Source organism: Sceloporus undulatus, chromosome 3 (genome assembly GCF_019175285.1).
Source record: "Sceloporus undulatus isolate JIND9_A2432 ecotype Alabama chromosome 3, SceUnd_v1.1, whole genome shotgun sequence".
In the NCBI taxonomy this organism is placed as follows: Eukaryota; Metazoa; Chordata; class Lepidosauria; order Squamata; family Phrynosomatidae; genus Sceloporus; species Sceloporus undulatus.
The window spans coordinates 69,556,677-69,577,763 of record NC_056524.1 but is presented as its reverse complement, the minus strand read 5'-3'; the positions used below and the strand labels follow the sequence as shown (position 1 = coordinate 69,577,763).

General features: G+C 39.9%; 1 protein-coding gene across 2 annotated transcripts in view; it reads left to right on the top strand.

Annotated features, from left to right (window-relative positions):
• Positions 1-6,043: 6,043 nt before the first annotated feature.
• The window catches only part of BRWD1 (bromodomain and WD repeat domain containing 1), a 93,477-nt gene continuing 78,433 nt past the window's right edge, over positions 6,044-21,087 (top strand). For both annotated transcript variants that reach the window (XM_042456428.1, XM_042456429.1), the window contains exons 1-10: positions 6,044-6,399; positions 6,653-6,711; positions 7,785-7,814; positions 9,812-9,871; positions 11,732-11,882; positions 15,956-16,054; positions 16,948-17,108; positions 17,595-17,816; positions 19,982-20,082; positions 20,774-20,844. In XM_042456428.1, the coding sequence (XP_042312362.1) occupies positions 6,339-6,399; positions 6,653-6,711; positions 7,785-7,814; positions 9,812-9,871; positions 11,732-11,882; positions 15,956-16,054; positions 16,948-17,108; positions 17,595-17,816; positions 19,982-20,082; positions 20,774-20,844 (1,015 nt within the window). In that variant the 5' untranslated portion in view covers positions 6,044-6,338. The remainder of the gene's footprint in view (positions 6,400-6,652; positions 6,712-7,784; positions 7,815-9,811; positions 9,872-11,731; positions 11,883-15,955; positions 16,055-16,947; positions 17,109-17,594; positions 17,817-19,981; positions 20,083-20,773; positions 20,845-21,087) is intronic.

Below are 21,087 nucleotides of genomic sequence, written 5' to 3'. Positions count from 1 at the left end.
CAATTATTGTCCAGTTAGTCTGACATCAATAGCAGGAAAGATTCTAGAGCAGATCATTAAACAGATGTCTGTGAACATCTAGAAAGCAATGCCATAATCACAAAAAAGTCAACATGGGTTTCAGAGAAAGAAGTCATGCCAGAGAAATCTAATCTCTTTTTGATAAAATTACCAGCTTGTTAGAAGAAAGGAATGCTGTGGATATAGTATATCTTGATTTCAGTAAGGCCTTTGACAAAGTTCCCCATGATATTCTTGCAAACAAGCTTCTAAAATGTGGGATAGACAAAGCAACTGTCATATGGATTTGTAACTGGTTGACCGACCGAAGCCAAAGGGTGCTCAACAATGGCTCCTTTTCATCCTGGAGAGAAGTGACCAGTGGGGTCCCACAGGGCTCTGTCTTGGGCCCAGTGTTATTCAACATCTTTATCAATGACCTGGATGACAGAATTGGAAGCATACTTATCAAATTTGCAGATGACACCAAATTAGGAGGAGCAGCTAACACCACAGAGGACAAGATCAAAATTCAAAATGACCTGAATAGACTAGAAAGTTGGGCCACAGCTAACAAAATGAACTTGAAGAAGGAGAAATGTAAGGTAATGCACTTAGGCGGAAAAATAAAATGCACAGATATAGGATGGGAGACACCTGGCTGAATGAAACTACATGTGAAAGGGATCTAGGAGTCCAAGTAGACCACAAGTTGAACATGAGTCGACAGTGCGATGCGGCAGTTAACAAGGCCAATGCCATTTTAGGCTGAATCCATAGAAGTATACTGTCTAGATCAAGGGAAGTAATAGTGACACTGTATTCCAGGTGGGGCCTGACCAAAGCGGAATACAGTGGCCAGTTATGGGTGCCACAATTCAGAAAGGACATTGAGAAACTGGAGCGTGTCCAAAGGAGGGCGACTAAAATGGTGAAGGGTCTGGAAACCATGTCCTATAAGGAATGACTTAGGGAGCTGGGGATGTTTAGCCTGGAGAAGAGAAGGTTAAGAGGTGATATGATAGCCCTGTTTAAATACTTGAAGGGATGTCTTATTGAGGAGGGAGCTGACTTGTTTTCTGCTGCTCCAGAGACTAGGACCTGGAGCAATGGATGCAAGCTACAGGAAAAGCGATTCCACCTCAACATTAGGAGGAACTTCCTGACAATGAGGGCTGTTTGACAGTTGAATAAACTCCCTCCGAGTGTAGTGGAGTCTCCTTCTTTGGCGGTCATGAAGCAAGATTCTACCTCATTCAGCAAGACAGTGGGAAGATCTTCAAATGTTGTCATTTAAATCTCTTTCCCACAGTCTTACTTTGAGTCACACCACTATAGCCCAGTTAAATCAATTCTGACTAGCAGAAGTTCTCCAGATACTTTCCTACTTCTCCCTGATAGCCTTCATCATACTAACCAGACTGAACCCTACTCCCCAAATCAGGCTATGGAAGATGATTTAAGTAAGGATGGTATCAAGGGACCATTCCTCCATTTCTGCCCATCTAAGATATCATCCCTCTCCTGGCTGAGCTGAGGAGCAGGGAAAAAAAAAGGGAACAAACCTCTCCCTGCTGCTTTTTGTTTTCTGGAGAAGAGGGGAGAGATCACAGGGAAGGGAAAGTTAAATCTCACGTTCTGCCAATCCCATTTATTTGCTATAAAACCGTAGGATACAGTGGACTGGAGTTCCTTTCCCTGTTTCTCAGTTCTTCAGCTGAGCACTTTGGTGGTGGAAGGGAAAGGGAGTTCTGAAGTTTGAAACATTACAAGCCTATCTGGGAAGGTGGAATATTTTGCTTTTTCCATAAGCTTAAAGCCACAGGCTTGTTAAACTCCCATCCCTTTATCCTTTTATCTGTGGACATATATAGATTTTCCTTAGAAATACAGTGGACCCTTGTTATATGCTGGGGTTTGGTTCCAAGATCCCTCGTGAATAACAAAATCCGTGTATGCTCAAGTCCCATTAAACATAATGACATAGCAAAATGATGTCCCTTATAAAAAATGGAAAATCAAGGTTTGATATTTGAAATAATACTTTTTTTGAACATTTTCAAACCATGGATGCTTGAATCCCTGTATAAAAAATCCGTGTATAAGAAGGGTTGACTGTAATGCTTCAGGAAAGGATTTGGGTTATCTATTATTATTATTATTATTATTATTATTATTATTATTATTATTAACCTTTATTTATATAGCGCTGTAAATTTACACAGCGCTGTACATACAATCTTTTGGTTAGACGGTTCCCTGCCCTCAGGCTTACAATCTAAGAAGACACGACACAAAAGGAGAAGGGAGTGGTGGTGGGGAATGGGATCAGGTCCAGCAGTTCTTCTCCACCTCTGAGGCCTGGACCAAGGCAGATGGACTGGAGGAAGGGCTTGGCTTCTTAATGGATGCTTAAAAAGAGGCTTCCTGGGTCAGAGAGGGGCTCACCTCTGGGAATGCTTCTCTAAACAATATAGTCTTTAACTCAGGCGGGTTATAGACCGCCGCTTTGAGGCGGTCTCCCGCCGGCGCCATTTGCTCTGTGAGGGAGCCACAGCAGCCACACCACGCGGCTCCCGTGCGTAGCAAAAAAGAAGCTCCATTTTGGAGCTTCTTTTTGCGGCACCTCTATGACGTCGCGAGGCGCCTGGGGCGGACTCGCGATGTTATAGACGCCGCGCGACGTCCAGACGCACAGCGTCCGATACGTAAAGATGGCGGCACCCGTATGAACAGGGCGCCACCATCTTGTACGTATTCTATATGTACTAGGGTTAGGGGGGTGCAGAAGCACCGCCCCTTCCTAACCCTAGTACGTATAGAATACGTACTAAATGCCGGTGTGTAACCTACCTCTGTTTTGAAACTATGACACTTAATATGCTGTCTACTTTTTGTTTAAAAATAAGAGTTCATTCTTGGTCTGTTTTTTCACTCCTGCTGTGCTGAAGCTGCAAACCTTCAGATCTTTACTGGGAGAGACTTAAGCCCAGGGTTATGAAACCTTCCCAGCAGAGCTGGAGACTCCCTTATCTGGAATTCTGAAATCCAAAACTCTCCAAAAACCAATTTTTTTTTCATGGGTGGCTGAGAATAGTAACACTTTTGCTTTCCAATGTCTCAATGTACACAAATGTTGTCTCATTCTTTAAAAAAAAAATGATTAATTTCATTTGATTAATAAGCATCCTTGCTTAATTTTATTTTTTGTTTTTTTATTCATAACACAAAAATTCCATCAACAATCCTAAATTCATACATTCACATATCCAATGGTTGACAAACCATTTTTAAAAATTATTGTTTCACTTTCATTTCATTTCTCATTCTGTAAAAAAATAATAGTATAAAAGTATCTTCAAGCTACATTTTTAAGGTGTTGCTTACCTATAAGGTGTATATGAAACATTGGTCCAAAACACACTGCAGAAATAATCCAGTTTGAGAGTGCTTTAACTGCCCTGGCTCAATGCTAGGGAACTCTGGGAACTGTACTTTTGTGAGACATTTCTACTGCCACAATAAACTATAATGCACAGGATTCCCTAGTACTGAGCCAGGGCTGTTAAAGCAGTCTCAAACTAGATTATTTCTTCAGTGTGTTTGGACTATAAAGGACTTTTGTGTTTAGACTTCGGTCTCATTTCCAAGATACAGTTACCTGTATTCCAAAATTAAAAAAAAATCCCAAACACTTTTGGTTCCCAGCATTTTGGGTAAAAGCAGTGTTGCAAATTTCCAGGGAATTCCCCAGAATACAGGGAATTTAATTAATTTCTTTCCTGGGATTTTGACTGAATAATAATAATAAATACTGGGGAATTCTAGAGGTTTTGGATTTTAGTAAAACATCCTGGGGAATATCTTCGAAGCTTGTTGGCAACATTGGGTAAAGAGACTCAACCTGTGATAGCAAAGAAAGAGATGTCCTGTATTGAAAGGAATGGAGTGGCAATACTTTTTTGGAGTGGGGAGGGAGGTGGTATATGTCAGCAAAAGCATTACACTTTTGTTTTGCAAGTTGTTGTTGTTGTGAGCTGGCCTCGATTCGACTTCGACCGATGGAGTTCTTTGGATGAGGCATCTTCAAGACCCCCTGTCCGCCACTGCTCTGTTTAGGCCTTGTAGATTCAGGCCTGTGGTCTCCCTAACTGAGTCTAGCGGTCAGCTGCCTGTGGTCTGCCACTACATTTGATGGTCCTGAGGAGAAAGCCATACTTAGGACAAAAGGCAGCTGTAAGCTAGGGAATGTTCTGGAAAAGGAGGACGTCTGATTACCCTGTACTCTCTCAGCCTCAGAAGATGGCAATATGGCAAGTCCCCTCTGAATAGGGTTGCATAAACTGGGACAAAATGTAGGACAAAATTTAGCCCAAAATGTAGGACATTTAAGAAAAATGGAGGATCTTAAATGTCCTACATTTTGGGCTAAATTTTATCCTACAATTGTCCTATATTTTGGTCTAAATTTTGTCCTACATTTTGTCCCAGTGTATAGTAGAGAATTATGGCAACCCCACCTCTGAAGAAACCTGCCAAGAAAATCCTATGAGAGGATCGCCTTAGGGCCACCATAAATCAGATACGGGCCGGTGGCACACCAACACCACAACAAAAAGCAGAATATTTAACACTGTCAGTAGTGTCTTGTTTCCTTTTGTAATAACCTCCATTGGATGTTATGAGTTATTAGTTTAGTCTGTTAAGATCTTATGAATGATGCTGAATGTAAGCGATGCTATGTTACAGCTAAATGCTGGGTAGTGTCAGCATTGTTTGCTTTTGTATTAACCTCCATTGGTTATATTAGTTATTAGTTTAGTTAGGATTTTATGATGATGTCGAATGTAAGCGGCATTATGTTACAGCTAAATGTTGGTTAGTGTCCGTTTTGTTTGCTTTTGTAATAATAACCTCCATTGGATGTTATTATTAGTTTAGTTTGTTATGATTTGTGAATGATGATGTTGAATGTAAGCGATGCTATGTTGCAGCTAAATACTGTATTGGGTAGTATCAGTGCTGTTTGTTTTTGTAGTAACATCTATTGGATGTTATTAATTATTAGTTTATAGTATGTTATTATAGGATTTTATTCTATTTTTTTGGTGGGTTTTTTGGCCATTTTCTGAGTTTATTCCTGACGTTGCGCCAGCATTTGTGGCTGGCATCTAGTAATAATAATAGTAATAATAGTAATAATTTATATCCAGCCTCTTCCTGTAGGATCGAGGCGGCTTACAATTGTGATAAAATATAATACAATAAGGTAAAATCCAAATAGAATAGTACAAAATGTAACAATATAAAACAAAGCTCCATTATCCGTCACCAAATTATTTCTGAGTTCTTAAGAGATGTTTAGTTTGTTAGGATTTTGTCAATAAGTGTTGGATGTGATGTTGTATTACAAATAAGTACTGGGTAAAAGGTGGACCTTTATTAGGATGAAGATGTACGTACGCTATTTATTTATTTCTCTGTGGAAAATAAATGTAACAAAAAAGGATTGAACGTTTGTTTTGTTGTTTAGCTGGGTTTGGTATTCTGTCATGTTGGTTTTTTACAACACGGTGTACACGGTGGTGCTTTGTGTTTCACAAAAAGAGAGAAAAACAGGAAGGGTTTGTAATAAGGAAACAACAAAGGGAAAACGCCGCCTCCTCCACCAGCCATAATCCGCCTTTTCTTCACAAAGCTCCCTCGATTCGAAGTCCTCCTCAGGCTCTGAAACAACCACCGAATCCCAAACATCGTCTCCTTCCGCGCTCAGTCGCCCCACAGACAGACAGAACGCCGCCCAACTCCACTCTTTTTCACGGAGCAGGGCTAAAAAAGAAGGGAAAGACGGGTCTTGCGTTCCTTATGAGGCGGTCCGTTTTGTTAAAAGATAAATCACAAGATTCCCTAATCTTTTTTTTTTCTGTTTTAAGAGGGACTATTTTATTGGTCTCTCTCTCTTGTAACCTTCCGCCCAACCCTTCCCTGCCGGTGACGTCAGAGAGAGCCGTGTGAGGGCTCTCGGCGCTTATGGCAGAAGCAGCGACAGACGTTGGGCCTCGAAGTGAAGGGCGGCGGCGAGGAGGGCGCGTGCGCGTTGAGTGACTGTCCGCGCGCGCGCACAAAAACAGGGACAGAGAGAGAGAGAGAGAGGGGGGCGCGCGCTCCCCTCCCTTCCTCATATATATATATATATATCTACGTAAGAGGTTCGGGGGGAGGAGAAGGCGAGCGCTGAGAGGAGGAGGAGGAGGAGGCCGAGCCCGGCCTGGGCCGAAGCACCGCCGCCGCCGCCGAGCCCTCCTCGCTTAGTTGTTTTGGCCACAGCGGCCGCGGAGATGGCAGCGCTCTCCCCAGCAGCGGCCTCCCGTGCTTCTGCTCCGCCGCTCCTTGAGTCAGGTAACAATCTCTGCGGGGAACGGGAGCCAGGCTGAGGAGCTCGGCGCCTGGCACTCCCTCCGCTCCCCGACTTCCCCGCCGCCGCCATCTTCTCATCCCAAGCGCTGGGGGAGAGGAACTGCCCTCCCACGCCGCCCGATGGGGACCCCCTCCGCCCGGTCTCCCCTCCCACTCTCCGTCCTCCCCAGTGTCTCTACAAGGCCAGCTGCCCAGCATTCACGCTCCCCCTTCTCTCTCTCTCTCTCTCCCCTAGAACTATACTTCCTCATTGCTCGGTTCCTGAGCGCCGGGCCTTGCAAGAGAGCAGCCCAGGTGAGTCCGTCCTTTAAGTATCACGTATTTTACATTACATACACACACACATATATGGCACATATTAATATATATAAATACGCATAAAACATATACATGTATAACATACATATATATATATATATAATATACATGTATATGTTTTATGTGCATTTATATATTAATATGTGATATATATATATATGTATGTACTGTATATACATACACATATATGAGTATAAATATTAATATGTAATATATATCTTATGCATATATATCTGTGTGTATATATGTTATACATATATATATATATGCACACACATGGATAATATATATACACACACACTATGTACATTACATAATATATATTGTATACATAATATATGTAAATATATATGTATATATTAATTGTAATATATTATACATATATATCTTTATATGTATATTGCATATATAATATGTATATTATATATATATATATATATAATATAGACATACATATATGTATATATTTAATGTAATATCTATATTATATGTATATTTTATATATATATATTATATGTATGTGTAAATATAAATATATATTTATTATATATATGTGTGTGTGTGTGTATATATATATATATATATATATATATATTTGTATACTCATGTGCTCCTAAAGCCACTTAAGAGATCGATACAATCTTGCAGCCATATGTTCATACTGTACAAAGCATTCAACAAGACAAACATCTAGCCTTTAAACCTAAACTGACTTCCTGGCAAAGCCCATCTCCTACTTGAGAAGCTGAATTGGGATTTCTTTATATTATTTCTAATTTACTATTTTTAACTCTTTCTAGGATTTCTTAACTCCCCATTGACTTGTAAGAAAATGACCAACGGTTCTCCATCTTTTTTACATTTGTCCCAATATTCCCCTCTTAAAATACACACAAGTCCTTTTGAATCCCTACCCTCACCCCCCCCCCCCCAATATTTCCTACTGTGAAGGGCATCCTAGCACCTCCTCATTTTGGGCAGCAGCTGCGTTTTTGTTTTATTTTAAAAGGAACAAAATAAAAACCTCCCTCTTCCCGCTGTCTCTGCAGGTCTTGGTGCAAGAACTGGAAGAACATCAGGTTTGTTGGACTCTTTCTTTTATTTTTGTAAAAAAAAAAGAGAATTGATTCCCTCTTATGCCACTCAGTTTTGTTGTTGTTGATGATGATGTGTGCCTTCAAGTCGTTTCCCATTTAGAGCAACTCATAAGGTGAACTTACCATGGGTTCTTTTTGGCAAGATTTGGTCAGAGGATGTTTGTTGAGGCCTTCCCCTGAGGCTGAGAGAGTGCAATTTGATCGCCCAGTGACTTTCAGAGCCAAGTGGGGATTTGAACCCTGGTCATAGAATAATAGAGTTGGAAGAGACCACAAGGGCCATCCAGTCCAACCCCATTCTGCCATGTAGGAACTCTCAGTCAAACCATCCCGACAGATGGCCATCTAGCCTCTGTTTAAAGACCTCCAAGGAAGGAGACTCCACTACACTCCAAGGGAGTGTGTTCCACTGTCGAACAGCCTTTACTGTCAGGAAGTTCCTCCTAATGTTGAGGTGGAATCGCTTTTCCTGTACCTTGCATCCATTGCTCCAGATCCTAGTCTCTGGAGCAGCAGAAAACAAGCTTGTTCCCTCCTCAATATGACATCCCTGCAAGTATTTAAACAGGGCTATCATATCACCTCTTAACCTTCTCTTCTCCAGGCTAAACATCCCCAGCTCCCTGAGTCATTCCTTATAGGACATGGTTTCCAGACCCTTCACCATTTTAGTCGCCCTCCTTTGGACACTCTCCAGTTTTTCAACATCCTTTTTAAATTGTGGTGCCCAGAACTGGACACAATATTCCAGGTGGGGGCTGATCAAAGCAGAATACAGTGGCACTATTACTTCCCTTGATCTAGACGCTATACTTGTATTGATTCAGCCTAAAATTGCATTGGCCTTTTTAGCTGCCGCATCGCACTGTCGACTCATGTTCAACTTGTGGTCTACTTGGACTCCTAGATCCCTTTCACACGTAGTTTCATTCAGCCAGGTGTCTCCCATCCTATATCTGTGCATTTTATTTTTCTGCCCTAAGTGCAGTACCTTACATTTCTCCGTGTTGAATTTCATTTTGTTAGCTTTGGCCCAGCTTTCTAGTCTATTCAGGTCATTTTGAATTTTGATCCTGTCCTCTGTGGTGTTAGCTGCTCCTCCTAATTTTGTGTCATCTGCAAATTTGATAAGTATTCCCCCAATTTTGTCCTCCAAGTCATTGATAAAGATGTTGAATAGCACTGGGCCCAAGACAGAGCCCTGTGGGACCCCACTGGTCACTTCTCTCCAGGCGGAAAAAGAGCCATTTTTGAGCACCCTTTGAGTTCGGCCAGTTAACCAATTACAAATCCATGTAACAGTTACCTTGTCTAGTCCACATTTTACAAGCTTGTTTGCAAGAATGTCATGGGAAACCTTGTCAAAAGCCTTACTGAAATCAAGATATACTATATCCACAGCATTCCCTTCATCTACCAAGCTTGTAGTTTTATGCAAAAAAGAGATTAGATTTGTCTGGCCTCAAGTCTCTTAGGTCCAAAATGCACTGCAGAAATAAGCCAGTTTGAGACCACTTTAGCTGCCCTGGCTCAGTGGTAGGGAATTCTGGGAATTGTAGTTTTGTGAGACTTCCGTGACTGAAAGGTCTGGTGCCACAATAAATTATAATTCCCAGGCTTTTTGGATTTCCATGCTATGTGTTAGAAGTTTTGGAAAGGAAATGCACAGATGATCTAACCCCAAGCTTGGCCAAAAACAAACAAAACAAAACAAAAACCCAGTTATTCCCTACCACTAAGCCAGGGCAGTTAAAGTGGTCTCAAACTGGATTATTTCTACAGAGTGTTTTGGACTTTGGTCCAGCATCCAAATCATTATGACACACTGGCTCTCTCATTTTTACCTCACCCTTTAAATTTTAATTCAGTTCAAGAAAATTCTACACCACACGTTTTTTAATACATAGTTGTTTTCTCTTGTGCCTTTATTTTCCCTTCTCTTTACTTTTCTTATTTTCTCTTGTTTATCTTATTTGTAGTTACTTCCTAAAAGGTTGGATTGGGAAGGAAATGAGCATTGCAGAAGTTATGAAGACTTGGTGAGACTTGTAAAAGCTGTGCTTGCTTAAAGTGTGTGTTTGTGTGTCTGTGTGTGTTTGTGTGTCTGTGTGTGTGTGTGTGTGTGTGTGTATGGTTTGCTTAGAAAGCCATAAACGTTTGTAAAGAGAATCTCATTATCTTTCCCTTCAGCTCCTCTTTGTTCATAAGTGTGTTTTTTGGTGGAAGGTATTTGTTATTGTGCTGATTAACAAAAGCTGTAAATGGGATTCAACAAACAGAGGATGTTGTCATCTCACAGTAGAAGAAGAGGGGGAGTGTCCTTGTCTTTTCAATGTTATGTCTTGGGATGAGGTAGCCTGAAAAGGAGGCTTTACTTATTGTTTTCTATAGAAAATTTTCTAAACAATTATACTTTGGCAGTACTGCAGAAATAATTCAGTTTAGCACCACTTTAACTGCCTTGGTTCTCTGCTATGGAATTCTGGGAACTGTAGTTTTGAGACATATTTAGCTGCCTCTGTCAAGAATCCTGGTGCCACAGCAAACTGCTATTCCCAGAATTCCCTAGCATTGAGCCATGGCAATTAAAGTTGTGTTAAAACAGATGATTAGCCAGAAGGACATCCACATATACACTGGGAGATCATTCTGTAAATAGAGCACACTAGGAAGGCTGTTCTGCTGCTGGTAAACGATGAACTCCCTTAAGCCTCAGCAGTGATGAACAAAGAACAAAGTTGTAGTCCATTGTAGCTGGTGGGTATCCAGTTACCTACCTCTGATCATGAGTGTACAGGCACTTTGGGGATGAAGCAAGTGCCCTTTGAATGACTGCCATGTGATAGTCTGATCTGTGCAGCCATGATGATACAAAACTGTGGCTGTAGGTGCTGTGTGAAGTCGAAGGCTTTCATGGCCGGCATCCATAGTTTTTTGTGGGGGTTTTGGGCTATGTGGCCATGTTCTAGAAGAGTTTCTTCCTGACGTTTCGCCAGCATCTGTGGCTGGCATCTTCAGAGAATGCTTGCTTGGGAAGGAGTTGGGTATATATATTATGTGACCTGGTAAAGGCAGGAGTGATTTGCATGTGGATTGTTCTGTTCCTAATGGCAGGCCTGGGGGGGGGTCTGCAAAAGAGGATTAGTGTCTGCTTTATTAGTGCTCATTGTCTGCTGGGAGATTTCTCATTTGCATTTGTTGAGTCTTTATCTTGCTGTTTTTCAGGGCTGGTAGCCAAACCTCCTTTACTTTAAGGGTTTCTTCTTTCCTGTTGAAATTGTCCAGGTGTTTGTGGATTTCAATGGCTTCCCTGTGCATCCTGACATGGTAGTGGTTGGCATGGTCCAGAATTTCAGTGTTTTCAAACAGTATTTTATGCCCAGGTGCTGTATTTGTTATGGTTTCTGTCCCTGTTGTTGTTTGTTGTTAACAACATAGTAAGTTCTGGTATATTCTGAATATTTCAAGAAGCATAATTGAATAACAGGTTGCATTACTACTTTCTCTACCTTTTCAGGGATTTTAGTAAATAATTTAAATAACAATTAGATAATTCTGTGGAATTTTGGCAGTTGTTTTTTGAGACATTTAGCCTTTTCTGTCAGAGATCTCTGGTGCCACAACAAACTACAAATCCCAGGATTCCATAGCATTGAATCATGGCAGTTAAAGTGGTGTCAAACTGGATTATTTCTGCAGTGTTGATGCAATGCAGCCTTAGAGGGATTTTGTTCTTTTGGAGCTATTTTGGTGAAAACTAACTTGAGTGGTGATTTGCAGATAATATATAAGTTAGAGCAATTAATAGGCTACTGTTTTTAATAATATAATTTATGTAAACACTATTACTTATTAAATTGGTTGTACTAATTTAAATTTCAATCATATTTGTGTGCTAGGTCTTATGTAACAAACATGTGGCTCCTGATCACTTGTTGCAAATTTGCAAACGGATTGGTCCTATACTGGATAAGGAGATTCCACCCAGCATTCCAAGAGTGAATTCATTGTTGGGTGCGGGGAAGCAGTCCTTGCTACGGACAGCAAAAGGTATTTTCTGACTTTTTTCTAAATATTGTGTCCTAAAGTCTGGTTAAGGGTGTATGAGATTTTTCAGCTTCACAAATGATGATTCAGAAACCTCTTACCTTTATAATGTGTGCTCTCACTACACATCCAACATTGAACCCATTGTTTTTTTCTGGAGATATGCTGGATTCCAGTAGTAGTTCAAGATATTTGTTTTGCAGACTTTATATTTCATGAGTAATGAATTGCTTACAAGTAAGAAATCCCACGTACACAAGTTCTGCATCTTGTTACAAATGTAACAGTACTTGTAAAAATAGAAAAGAAAGCTCAGGTAGAGATTTATATATGGTAGTTTGAGAAACCAGTGGCTTGAGGTATTGCTTTTCTGGATTATTACCGAAGAGCTAGGGCTAATTAACCTTTAACCATGGTGGGAATAAACCTGATATTAGTGTAATTTCTTCCATACCAAAATTCCTGCAGCCCTATTCATAGGTCAGTTAGGTCTCCACCAGCAGTAACCATGGCTAATCTGAACCTCCGTGTTTCTTTATCATTTGAAACCATTAACACCAGGAAGTATTGGTGAAAGATCATAGGTAATCCCAAAGACCGTTTTTAATCTCCCAACTGGTATCCTGATATTTGCTGGAAGTCAAACTCAGCAAAATCCTCAAGGTCTAGCAAATTCCTCACTTGCCTGGAAGACAAAAAGGTGGAAGAGGCAACAAGGGGGGTCAGCTATTTTAGATCTGATCCTAACCAACAAGGATGACTTGGTTAATGGGGTGCAAGTGGTGGGATCACTAGGTGGAAGTGACCATGTTCTCCTGGAGTTTGTAATACAGTGGAAAGGAGAAGTCAGGCATATTCAGAAACACATTCTAGACTTTAGGAGAGCGAATTTTAGTAAACTTAGAGAAGTATTGAGGGCGATTCCATGGTCAGAAATACTAAAAGATAAAGGAGTTCAGGACGGATGGGACTTTCTCAAAAGGGAGATACTGAAGGTACAATTTCAAACAGTTCCAGTGAGAAAGAAAAAGGGGAGGTGTCTCAAGAAACCAGGATGGATGACTAAGGAACTTTCAACCGAGCTAAGTTTTAAACGGAGCATGTATAAGAAATGGAAAAAGGGGGAAATCACGAAAAAGGAATTCAAAGAAATAGGCATGTGTAGGGGTAAAGTCAGAAAAGCTAAAGCACAGAATGAACTCAGACTTGCTAGAGAGGTTAAGAACAACAAAATAGGCTTTTTTGGATATGTCCACAGCAAAAGTAAGAAGAAGGAAATGGCAGGGCCACTGCGTTGAGAAGATGGCAAAATGCTAACAGGGGACAGAGAAAAGGCAGAATTACTCAACACCTTCTTTGCCTCAGTCTTCTCAGAAAAGGAAAAGGGTGCTCAACCTGAGGATAATGGAGCAGAATAAGGGAATTTCAGCACAGAATAAGTAAAGAGATAGTAGAGGAATACCTTGTTAAATGAATTTAAGTCTCCAGAACAAGATGAACTCCATCCAAGGGTATTAAAAGAACTGGCAAATGTAATATCGGAGCCATTGGCAATAATCTTTGAAAACTCCTGGAAAACAGGAGAAATCCCAGCAGACTGGCGGAGGGCAAACGTTGTCCCCATCTTCAAAAAGGGGAAAAAAGAGGATCCCAACAATTATCGTCCAGTTAGTCTGACATCAGTACTAGGAAAGATTCTGGAGCAGATCATTAAACAGAGAGTCTGTGAACATCTAGAAGGCAATGCCATAATCACAAAAAGTCAACATGGGTTTCAGAGAAACAAGTCATGCCAGACAAACCTGATCTCTTTCTTTGATAAAATTACCAGCTTGGTAGATGAAGGGAATGCTGTGGATATAGTATATCTTGATTTCAGTAAGGCCTTTGACAAGGTTTCCCATGACATTCTTGCAAACAAGCTTGTAAAATGTGGACTAGACAAGGTAACTGTTACATGGATTTGTAATTGGTTAACTGGCCGAACTCAAAGGGTGCTCAAAAATGGCTCTTTTTCCTCCTGGAGAAAAGTGACCAGTGGGGTCCCACAGGGCTCTGTCCTGGGCCCAGTGCTATTCAACATCTTTATCAATGACCTGGATGATAGAATTGGGAGCATATTTATCAAATTTAAAGATGACACCAAATTAGGAGGAATAGCTAATACCCCAGAGGACAGGATCAAGATTCAAAATGACCTGAATAGACTAGAAAGCTGGGCCAAAGCTAACAAAATGAAATTCAACACGGAGAAATGTAAGGTACTGCACTTAGGGCAGAAAAATAAAATGCACAGATATAGGATGGGGGACACTTGGCTGAATGAAACTATGTGTGAAAGGGATCTAGGAGTCCAAGTAGACCACAAGTTGAACATGAGTTAACAGTGTGATGCGGCAGCTAAAAAGGCCAATGCAATTTTAGGCTGCATCAATAAAAGTATAGTGTCTAGATCAAGAGAAGTAATAGTGCCACTTTATTCTGCTTTAGTCAGGCCCCACCTGGAATATTGTGTCCAGTTCTGGGCACCACAATTCAGAAAGGACATTGAGAAACTGGAGTGTGTCCAAAGGAGGGCGACTAAAATGGTGAAGGGTCTGGAAACCATGTCCTATGAGGAACGACTTAGGGAGCTGGGGATGTTTAGCCTGGAGAAAAGAAGGTTAAGAGGTGATATGATAGCCGTGTTTAAATATTTGAAGGGATGTCATGTTAAAGAGGGAGCAAGCTTATTTTATCCTGCTCCAGAGAACAGAACCTGGAACAATGGATGCAAGCTACAGGAAAAGAGATTCCACCTCAGCATTAGGAGGAACTTCCTGACAGTAAGGGCTGTTCGACAGTGGAATGCACTCCCTCAGAGGGTGATAGAGTCTCCTTCCTTGGAGGTCTTTAAACAGAGGCTGGATGGCCATCTGTCAGGGATGCTTTGATTTGAATTTCCTGCATGGCAGGGGGTTGGACTGGATGGCCCTTGTGGTCTCTTCCAACTCTACGATTCTATGATCATACATGTTTCAACAGTATTAACAGTCACCACTTCCCCACATGTTAAGCTGTTAAATGAAGACTCTGTCATGTACCTGTGTTAAAATCCAAGATGTAACCACTTATTTGCAGTAATGGAAGTAAGATTTGAATCAGGATGTACTTATTTAATTCTACAATTTATAATTATCAAGGAAAAAGGTAAAGTTGATGCAAATGTTTAATTTTTTGCTTTAGGAATTTAGTAATTGTGAACATAGCCACAAAATATGTTAGTTCACAACTAGGAAGAGTATTTATGCTCTTCTTTTTCCTGCTTAGTTTCACTTCTGTTTCTCCTGTTATTTATCTTACCACTGTTCTTCTTCCACCCAAGAAATACAAGTAGCTAACAACACAGAACTTCTTATTGCATCTTTTGGCATAAGTATTTTTGTTTCTGTAGAGAATAACTACAGATTCAGAACTTCTCAGAAATTAAGAGGCTAGTGATTACTAGACAGAGTTATTTTCCTAAGATGAAGAAGACATTCTTATTTTTGAGAAAGTAAATATTCCTTTAAGAACTGATTGGAGCTCTTCCATAAAAAAATGGAAATTTATTGATCACCCAAGTAGACACATTGACTGATCCTTCTTGTGAAAAGTAGAATGGCATCTTCTTGAATTAGAGTCTGGACTCACTGCTTGTCAAAATGTGCCAATCTCAGTATAAAATCCTTCACAGCAATACAATCTGTGATGTACTGTGCTGTGCCATAATTAATGCCTGATATTAGAAAAGATATTTTTTGTGAACCTAATAAGTGCTAATTTACTGTTATTTCAATATAGAACCATTTATTGAGTTTTAAAAGATTATAAATGTAGGTATAGCTGTAGCCTAGCTACACTGTTTTTAGAAAGGGTATGGTAACTTCAAATATTTAAAATTGCTTCAAAATTCAAATATGTATATTAGGGGAAGATTCCCCTCACTCCTGCCCCCTTATGCACCATGTTTGAATTAATACCCCTGATTTTGGTACACTGAAATGAATAGTCTTACAAGATACTAAGTAACTTTACATACAACTGAAACTTTTCAGATTGCAGAAATGCAGTTTGGAAGGGCTCAGTTCTTGCTGCCCTTCATAGAGGAAGACCGCCTGAAATGCCTGCTAACTGTGCTACACTACCAAATCTTGGTAAGTTTATTTTTGACTTCTTCAATATACTTTATCCCTACTGTTTCCTTTATTCATATTATTTGCAACTGAGCAGACAGTATAAAACAGAGAACATGAGCAGACATTTCTAGCATGGGAAATGATAACAGACTCTATCCTATACTAAATATTTATAAGAATGGCAAAATATTAAAATATGTAATAATTGTCCCACATATATTAAGTTTTGTTTAAACCAAGAGGGTTTAAAGTGAAGGAAAACTAGTTCTTTCAGCAAACTATATTTTGTGTACTGCTGTGAAAATTACTGTACTTCTCATTCCATAAGCAGAGCCCACTACTAGTAAATGGTTCTGTTCGTTTATGAAATAGATTCTATCTTTAGTTTAATGGATAAGTATAGAGTTTTATGCTGCTGAAATACTACATGGAGATCACCTGGTAGGGAAGTTTGTTCAATTTCAAATGAACCAAGTGAAAAACAATCACCTGCATCCTTCCAATGAACAAAAATGGTGGACAGTTAAGAATCGAAGCTGATATAAACAATGCTGAATTTTAAAAGCCTGGTAACAAGAGCCCAGGTAACCACTATCCAATATAATTACCTATCATGCTTAGTGTCATATTTACTACATATGATTGCTGTGAGATCCAGTGTAGTGGTCTGAGTGTTGATCTGTGACTCTGGAAACCAGGGTTGTCCCTGTTTGGTAATGGTGATCTTGGGCAAGACACACTCTTAGGCAAAGGCAAGCCCCCTCTGTACAAATTTTGCCATGAAAACCTTGTGTTAGATTCACATTAGGATCACTATAAGTTGGAAATGACTTGAAGGAACAATAGCCACAATATTTACTATTAAAACAAGAATCCTTACTATTTGCCCTTAACTGATATTCCTTTTTTAGTGGAAGTAAATTATGCAAAACAGTTGACCGGATGCACAAGATCCAGTTCTTCATTGCCGGGAAACATGTATCAGCATATAAAGATGCATAGACGAATTCTTGGTCATCTCTCTGCGGTTTACTGTGTGGTATTTGATAGGACTGGACAAAGAATATTCACTGTGAGTTTACTAATAAAGTTATTTGTTTTGGAGTTATTATCCAGGATAAAGAAAAGTGAACTCTAGAAGCCCAGTTTTATATTCACTGTTAAAACATAAATCATTGGAGGTATTTAGATTTGCATCAGGTGGGATTTGACAGTGAATTGTGTCAGTCTGTAACAGAGTGGTTCAGTCATCTGTCAAAATGTGGCAGGTTTTGTCATAGATCTGAAAAGGTTAAGACTTGCTATGCATGGACAGCTCCAGTGTCACTGCATTTTGAAGACACTGAATTAAGCCAAGTTTGACGTGAGAACTTCGGACAGCAATACAATTGAAAAACAGATTCTGGATTGTCATTGTAAATGATAAATCAGGAACAATACTGTTGCTTGGTAACTTCTCAGCTGATTGTATAATTAATACCAGCATGTAATCCATGTTGATGACTTGAAGCTGGTTGTGTATTTAAAAATAAATTAACACATTATTTTTTTTAATCAGGGATCAGATGATTGCTTAGTAAAGATTTGGTCCACACACGATGGTCGGTTGCTTGCTACACTTAGAGGCCATTCAGCAGAGATCTCAGATATGGCTGTGAACTATGAAAACACAATGATTGCTGCTGGCAGTTGTGATAAAATTATCCGTATCTGGTGTCTTAGAACATGTGCTCCACTTGCTGTTTTACAAGGACACACAGGTTCAATTACATCTTTGCAAGTAAGTTCTAAATTAGTTATTGAATTATCTGCTGGATAAACTGCTACTGCATGTTGTAAAAGGACCAGCTTGTACACCTACTTTTATTGTATATGCTTTCTTGGAAACTAAGGATTTCCCCCCAATTCTTCTGAACATGAAAAGGATCTCTATCGTCAGTTTATATACTAATATTCCTAAGTATTTGGGCAAATATTCATTTGGAAACTTGATGAGAGAGAACGGTTTTGCTCATCTTGTGCAAATTTATTACCCTTTAAAGAGCCTAGTTGATTAGGCTGATCCAGTAAGGATTAATCTGCTTGCCAAGGGCATGAGAAAATATGGCACAGGTGTTCGACATACAGAGCAGATTCTAGCTTTATGTTAATATATTTTTCCAGCTATTTAGCATGTGAACCTGGGTTTGCCATGGGTCTCAGACACAGTGCACTTACTGTTTAAAGCTGCATACTTTAGTGCTGTGCTGTCTAGTGTGAAGCTAATATGGTATGGCCCCCCATATTTGTGGTGAATACGTTGCTAGATTTACTGTGGATATTGAAAATTGCAGATAATAGTGAACCATATATTTCCAATGGAGGTTAACCATAGAGTTATGCTGGAGGACCTCCAGATATCTAGAGAGACAATGTTTTTTTAGATGGAGGTAAGCAAAGCCACTGGGATCAGTCCTGTAGATAGGGAGGGTTTGTGATACAGTTGGTTCTTGTGTATACTATTCTTTGGCATCTCTAGTAGCAAGCTCCTGTGTCATGGTTTTCTTTTGGTATAATTTTGCATTCTAATAGATAGTTCATTTATGTTTATTCTCACTGTTGTATATAATTATGCAATTATGTACCGTATTTTCCGGCGTACAAGACTACTTTCTGACCCTCTAAAACGGGGTCAAAAGTTGGGGGGGGCGTCTTGTATGCCGGTAAGAGCACTTACCTCGTTGTCCTGCCGGCTTCCAAAGGCCTCCGGAGCCCTTTGGAAGCCGGCGTTTGTGGGCATCAGGCCCCCTAAACTTGGCCAATAGTAGGCCAGGGCACTGCCTGCATGCAAGGCAGGCTTTGGAGGCCTCAGTAAAGGCCTGGGGTAAATAAAAATAAAAAATGAGAGAGAGAGGGAGAGAGAGAGGGAGAGATAGAGAGAGAGGGAGAGGGAGGGAGAGAGAGAAATAGAGAGGGGGGGGGAGAGAGAGAAATAGATAGATATAGCTATAGATAGATAGATAGATATAGATAGACAGACAGACAGATAGATGCCGAGAGAGAGAAATAGATAGATAAATAGATAGATAGATGGAGGGAGGGAGGGAGGGAGAGAGGGAGGGAGGGAGATAGACAGAGGGAGAGAGGAAGATATATAGACAGATAGATAGAGAAATAGATAGATAGATAGATAGATAGATAGATAGATAGATAGATAGATATAGAGATAAATAGATAGATGAGAGAGAGAGGGGGGAAAGAGAGAGAAAGTTAGAGATAGAGATAAATAGATTATATATATATATATATATATATAGAGAGAGAGAGAGAGAGAGAGAGAGAGAGAGAGATGAGAGAGTGAAATAGATAGATAGAAATAGAGGGAGGGAGAGAGGGAGGGAGATAGACAGAGAGAGAGGGAGGGAGATAAAGAGAGAGAGAGAGAAATAGAGATAGATAGATAGATAGATAGATAGATAAGAGAGGGAGGGAGAGATAGATAGGTAGATAGATAGATAGATAGATGAGAGAGAGAGATAAGCAAGCAGGCAAGCAAGCAAGCCAAGATTAGCGAACAAGCTGGGGTAAATGCAGTGATGTTTTTTAAATTTTTATTTGATGTGTATTGGAAGAGGGGTGGTCTTATACGGCAAGTATATCCCAAACTCTATATTTTAACTGGAAAAGTTGGCGGTCGTCTTATACGCCCAGTCGTCTTATACACCGGAAAATTACGAAGTATTTCTCTGTGAGTATTAATTGTATGTGTGATGTACAAATCTGAATAGATCTGAATTAATAGCATGTTGATTTAAAGTGAGCTTCCACTGCTTGCTCAATGAATGATCTATTTCACTACTTTTTTGAAGGAACATGGAATGTAAATTTGATGGAAAATCTTTTTTTCCCCCCAGAAATGAATGAAATTCAAGATACTCACTTACTTATGATTTGTTTAATTTCTAGTTCAGCCCCCTGGTCAAAGACACCACAAGATACATGGTTTCCACAGGTGTAGATGGAACAGTTTGCTTCTGGCAGTGGAATACTGTTTCTATGACATTCAAGTATGTAATCATTTTGCTATATCTTTATTTTCATGACAAATATTTTAGTTTCACAGATTCAACTTTACATTGTAACATAAGAAAAATTTATAATCCTCAGTCCTCATTGTGATAGTATATTGAGACTTTTACTGTTGCAGAAAGCAGTGGGGGAAAAAGTTAAAACTGCAGCTTCTTTGTAGGACAGTCAGCCCTCCACATTTATTGGTTTAACATTTGCAGATCTGAATATTTGTGAGTTTGTCCGTGTCTGAAGGGTAACTGTGTCCCCCAAACACACATGGCTGGGAAGGGTGCGCACACTCCTCCTCCTCCTTCCTGGGCTTTTTCATAGGACATAGCAGCTGGGAAGAATACATGTGTACTCTTCCCTTCCTTCCTTCGCCTTACTTGCCCAGCCACCACCCGACAGCCCTAGGCAGTCAGCTGGCTGAGTGAGCAGGTGAGTGGGGAAGGCAGGGGAGGCCCCCACCATCTCCAATGCATATTTGGGTTTTTTCCACTTTCTGGGGGTCTAGTGCCCCAACCCCTGTGAATGTGCAGGGAAGACTCTGTGTGTGTGTGTGTGTGTGTGTATAGTAGAAATATATTGAAAGAAGGAATTGTATTTTTGATAAAATCTTACAGTTACTATCTTCATGGGATTTATAGTTATGTTCTTATATTAAAACAACTCTTATTGTTTCTCAAGTAATCGGCCACTGAAATTCACAGAAAAACCTAGACCTGGTGTTCAGATGCTTTGCTCTTCATTTAGTGTTGGTAAGTCTATGTCTTACTGAATCAGAGTAAGTTGTGGAGTCTTCTAAGATTTTTATATTATCTCTGATAAAACGTACCATTCTTTTTGTGCCTGTTCCTTAGCTTACTCAAGAATGCTTGGGACACATAGAGTGTCTTGGCTTAAATTAAACAATTTAAAAAATTCTTTTAGCCATATAGTCATCCAGCTTAGGGAATTTCTGATCAAAGAATTTGTACAGGTTTTTTTGTTTCGACATACTG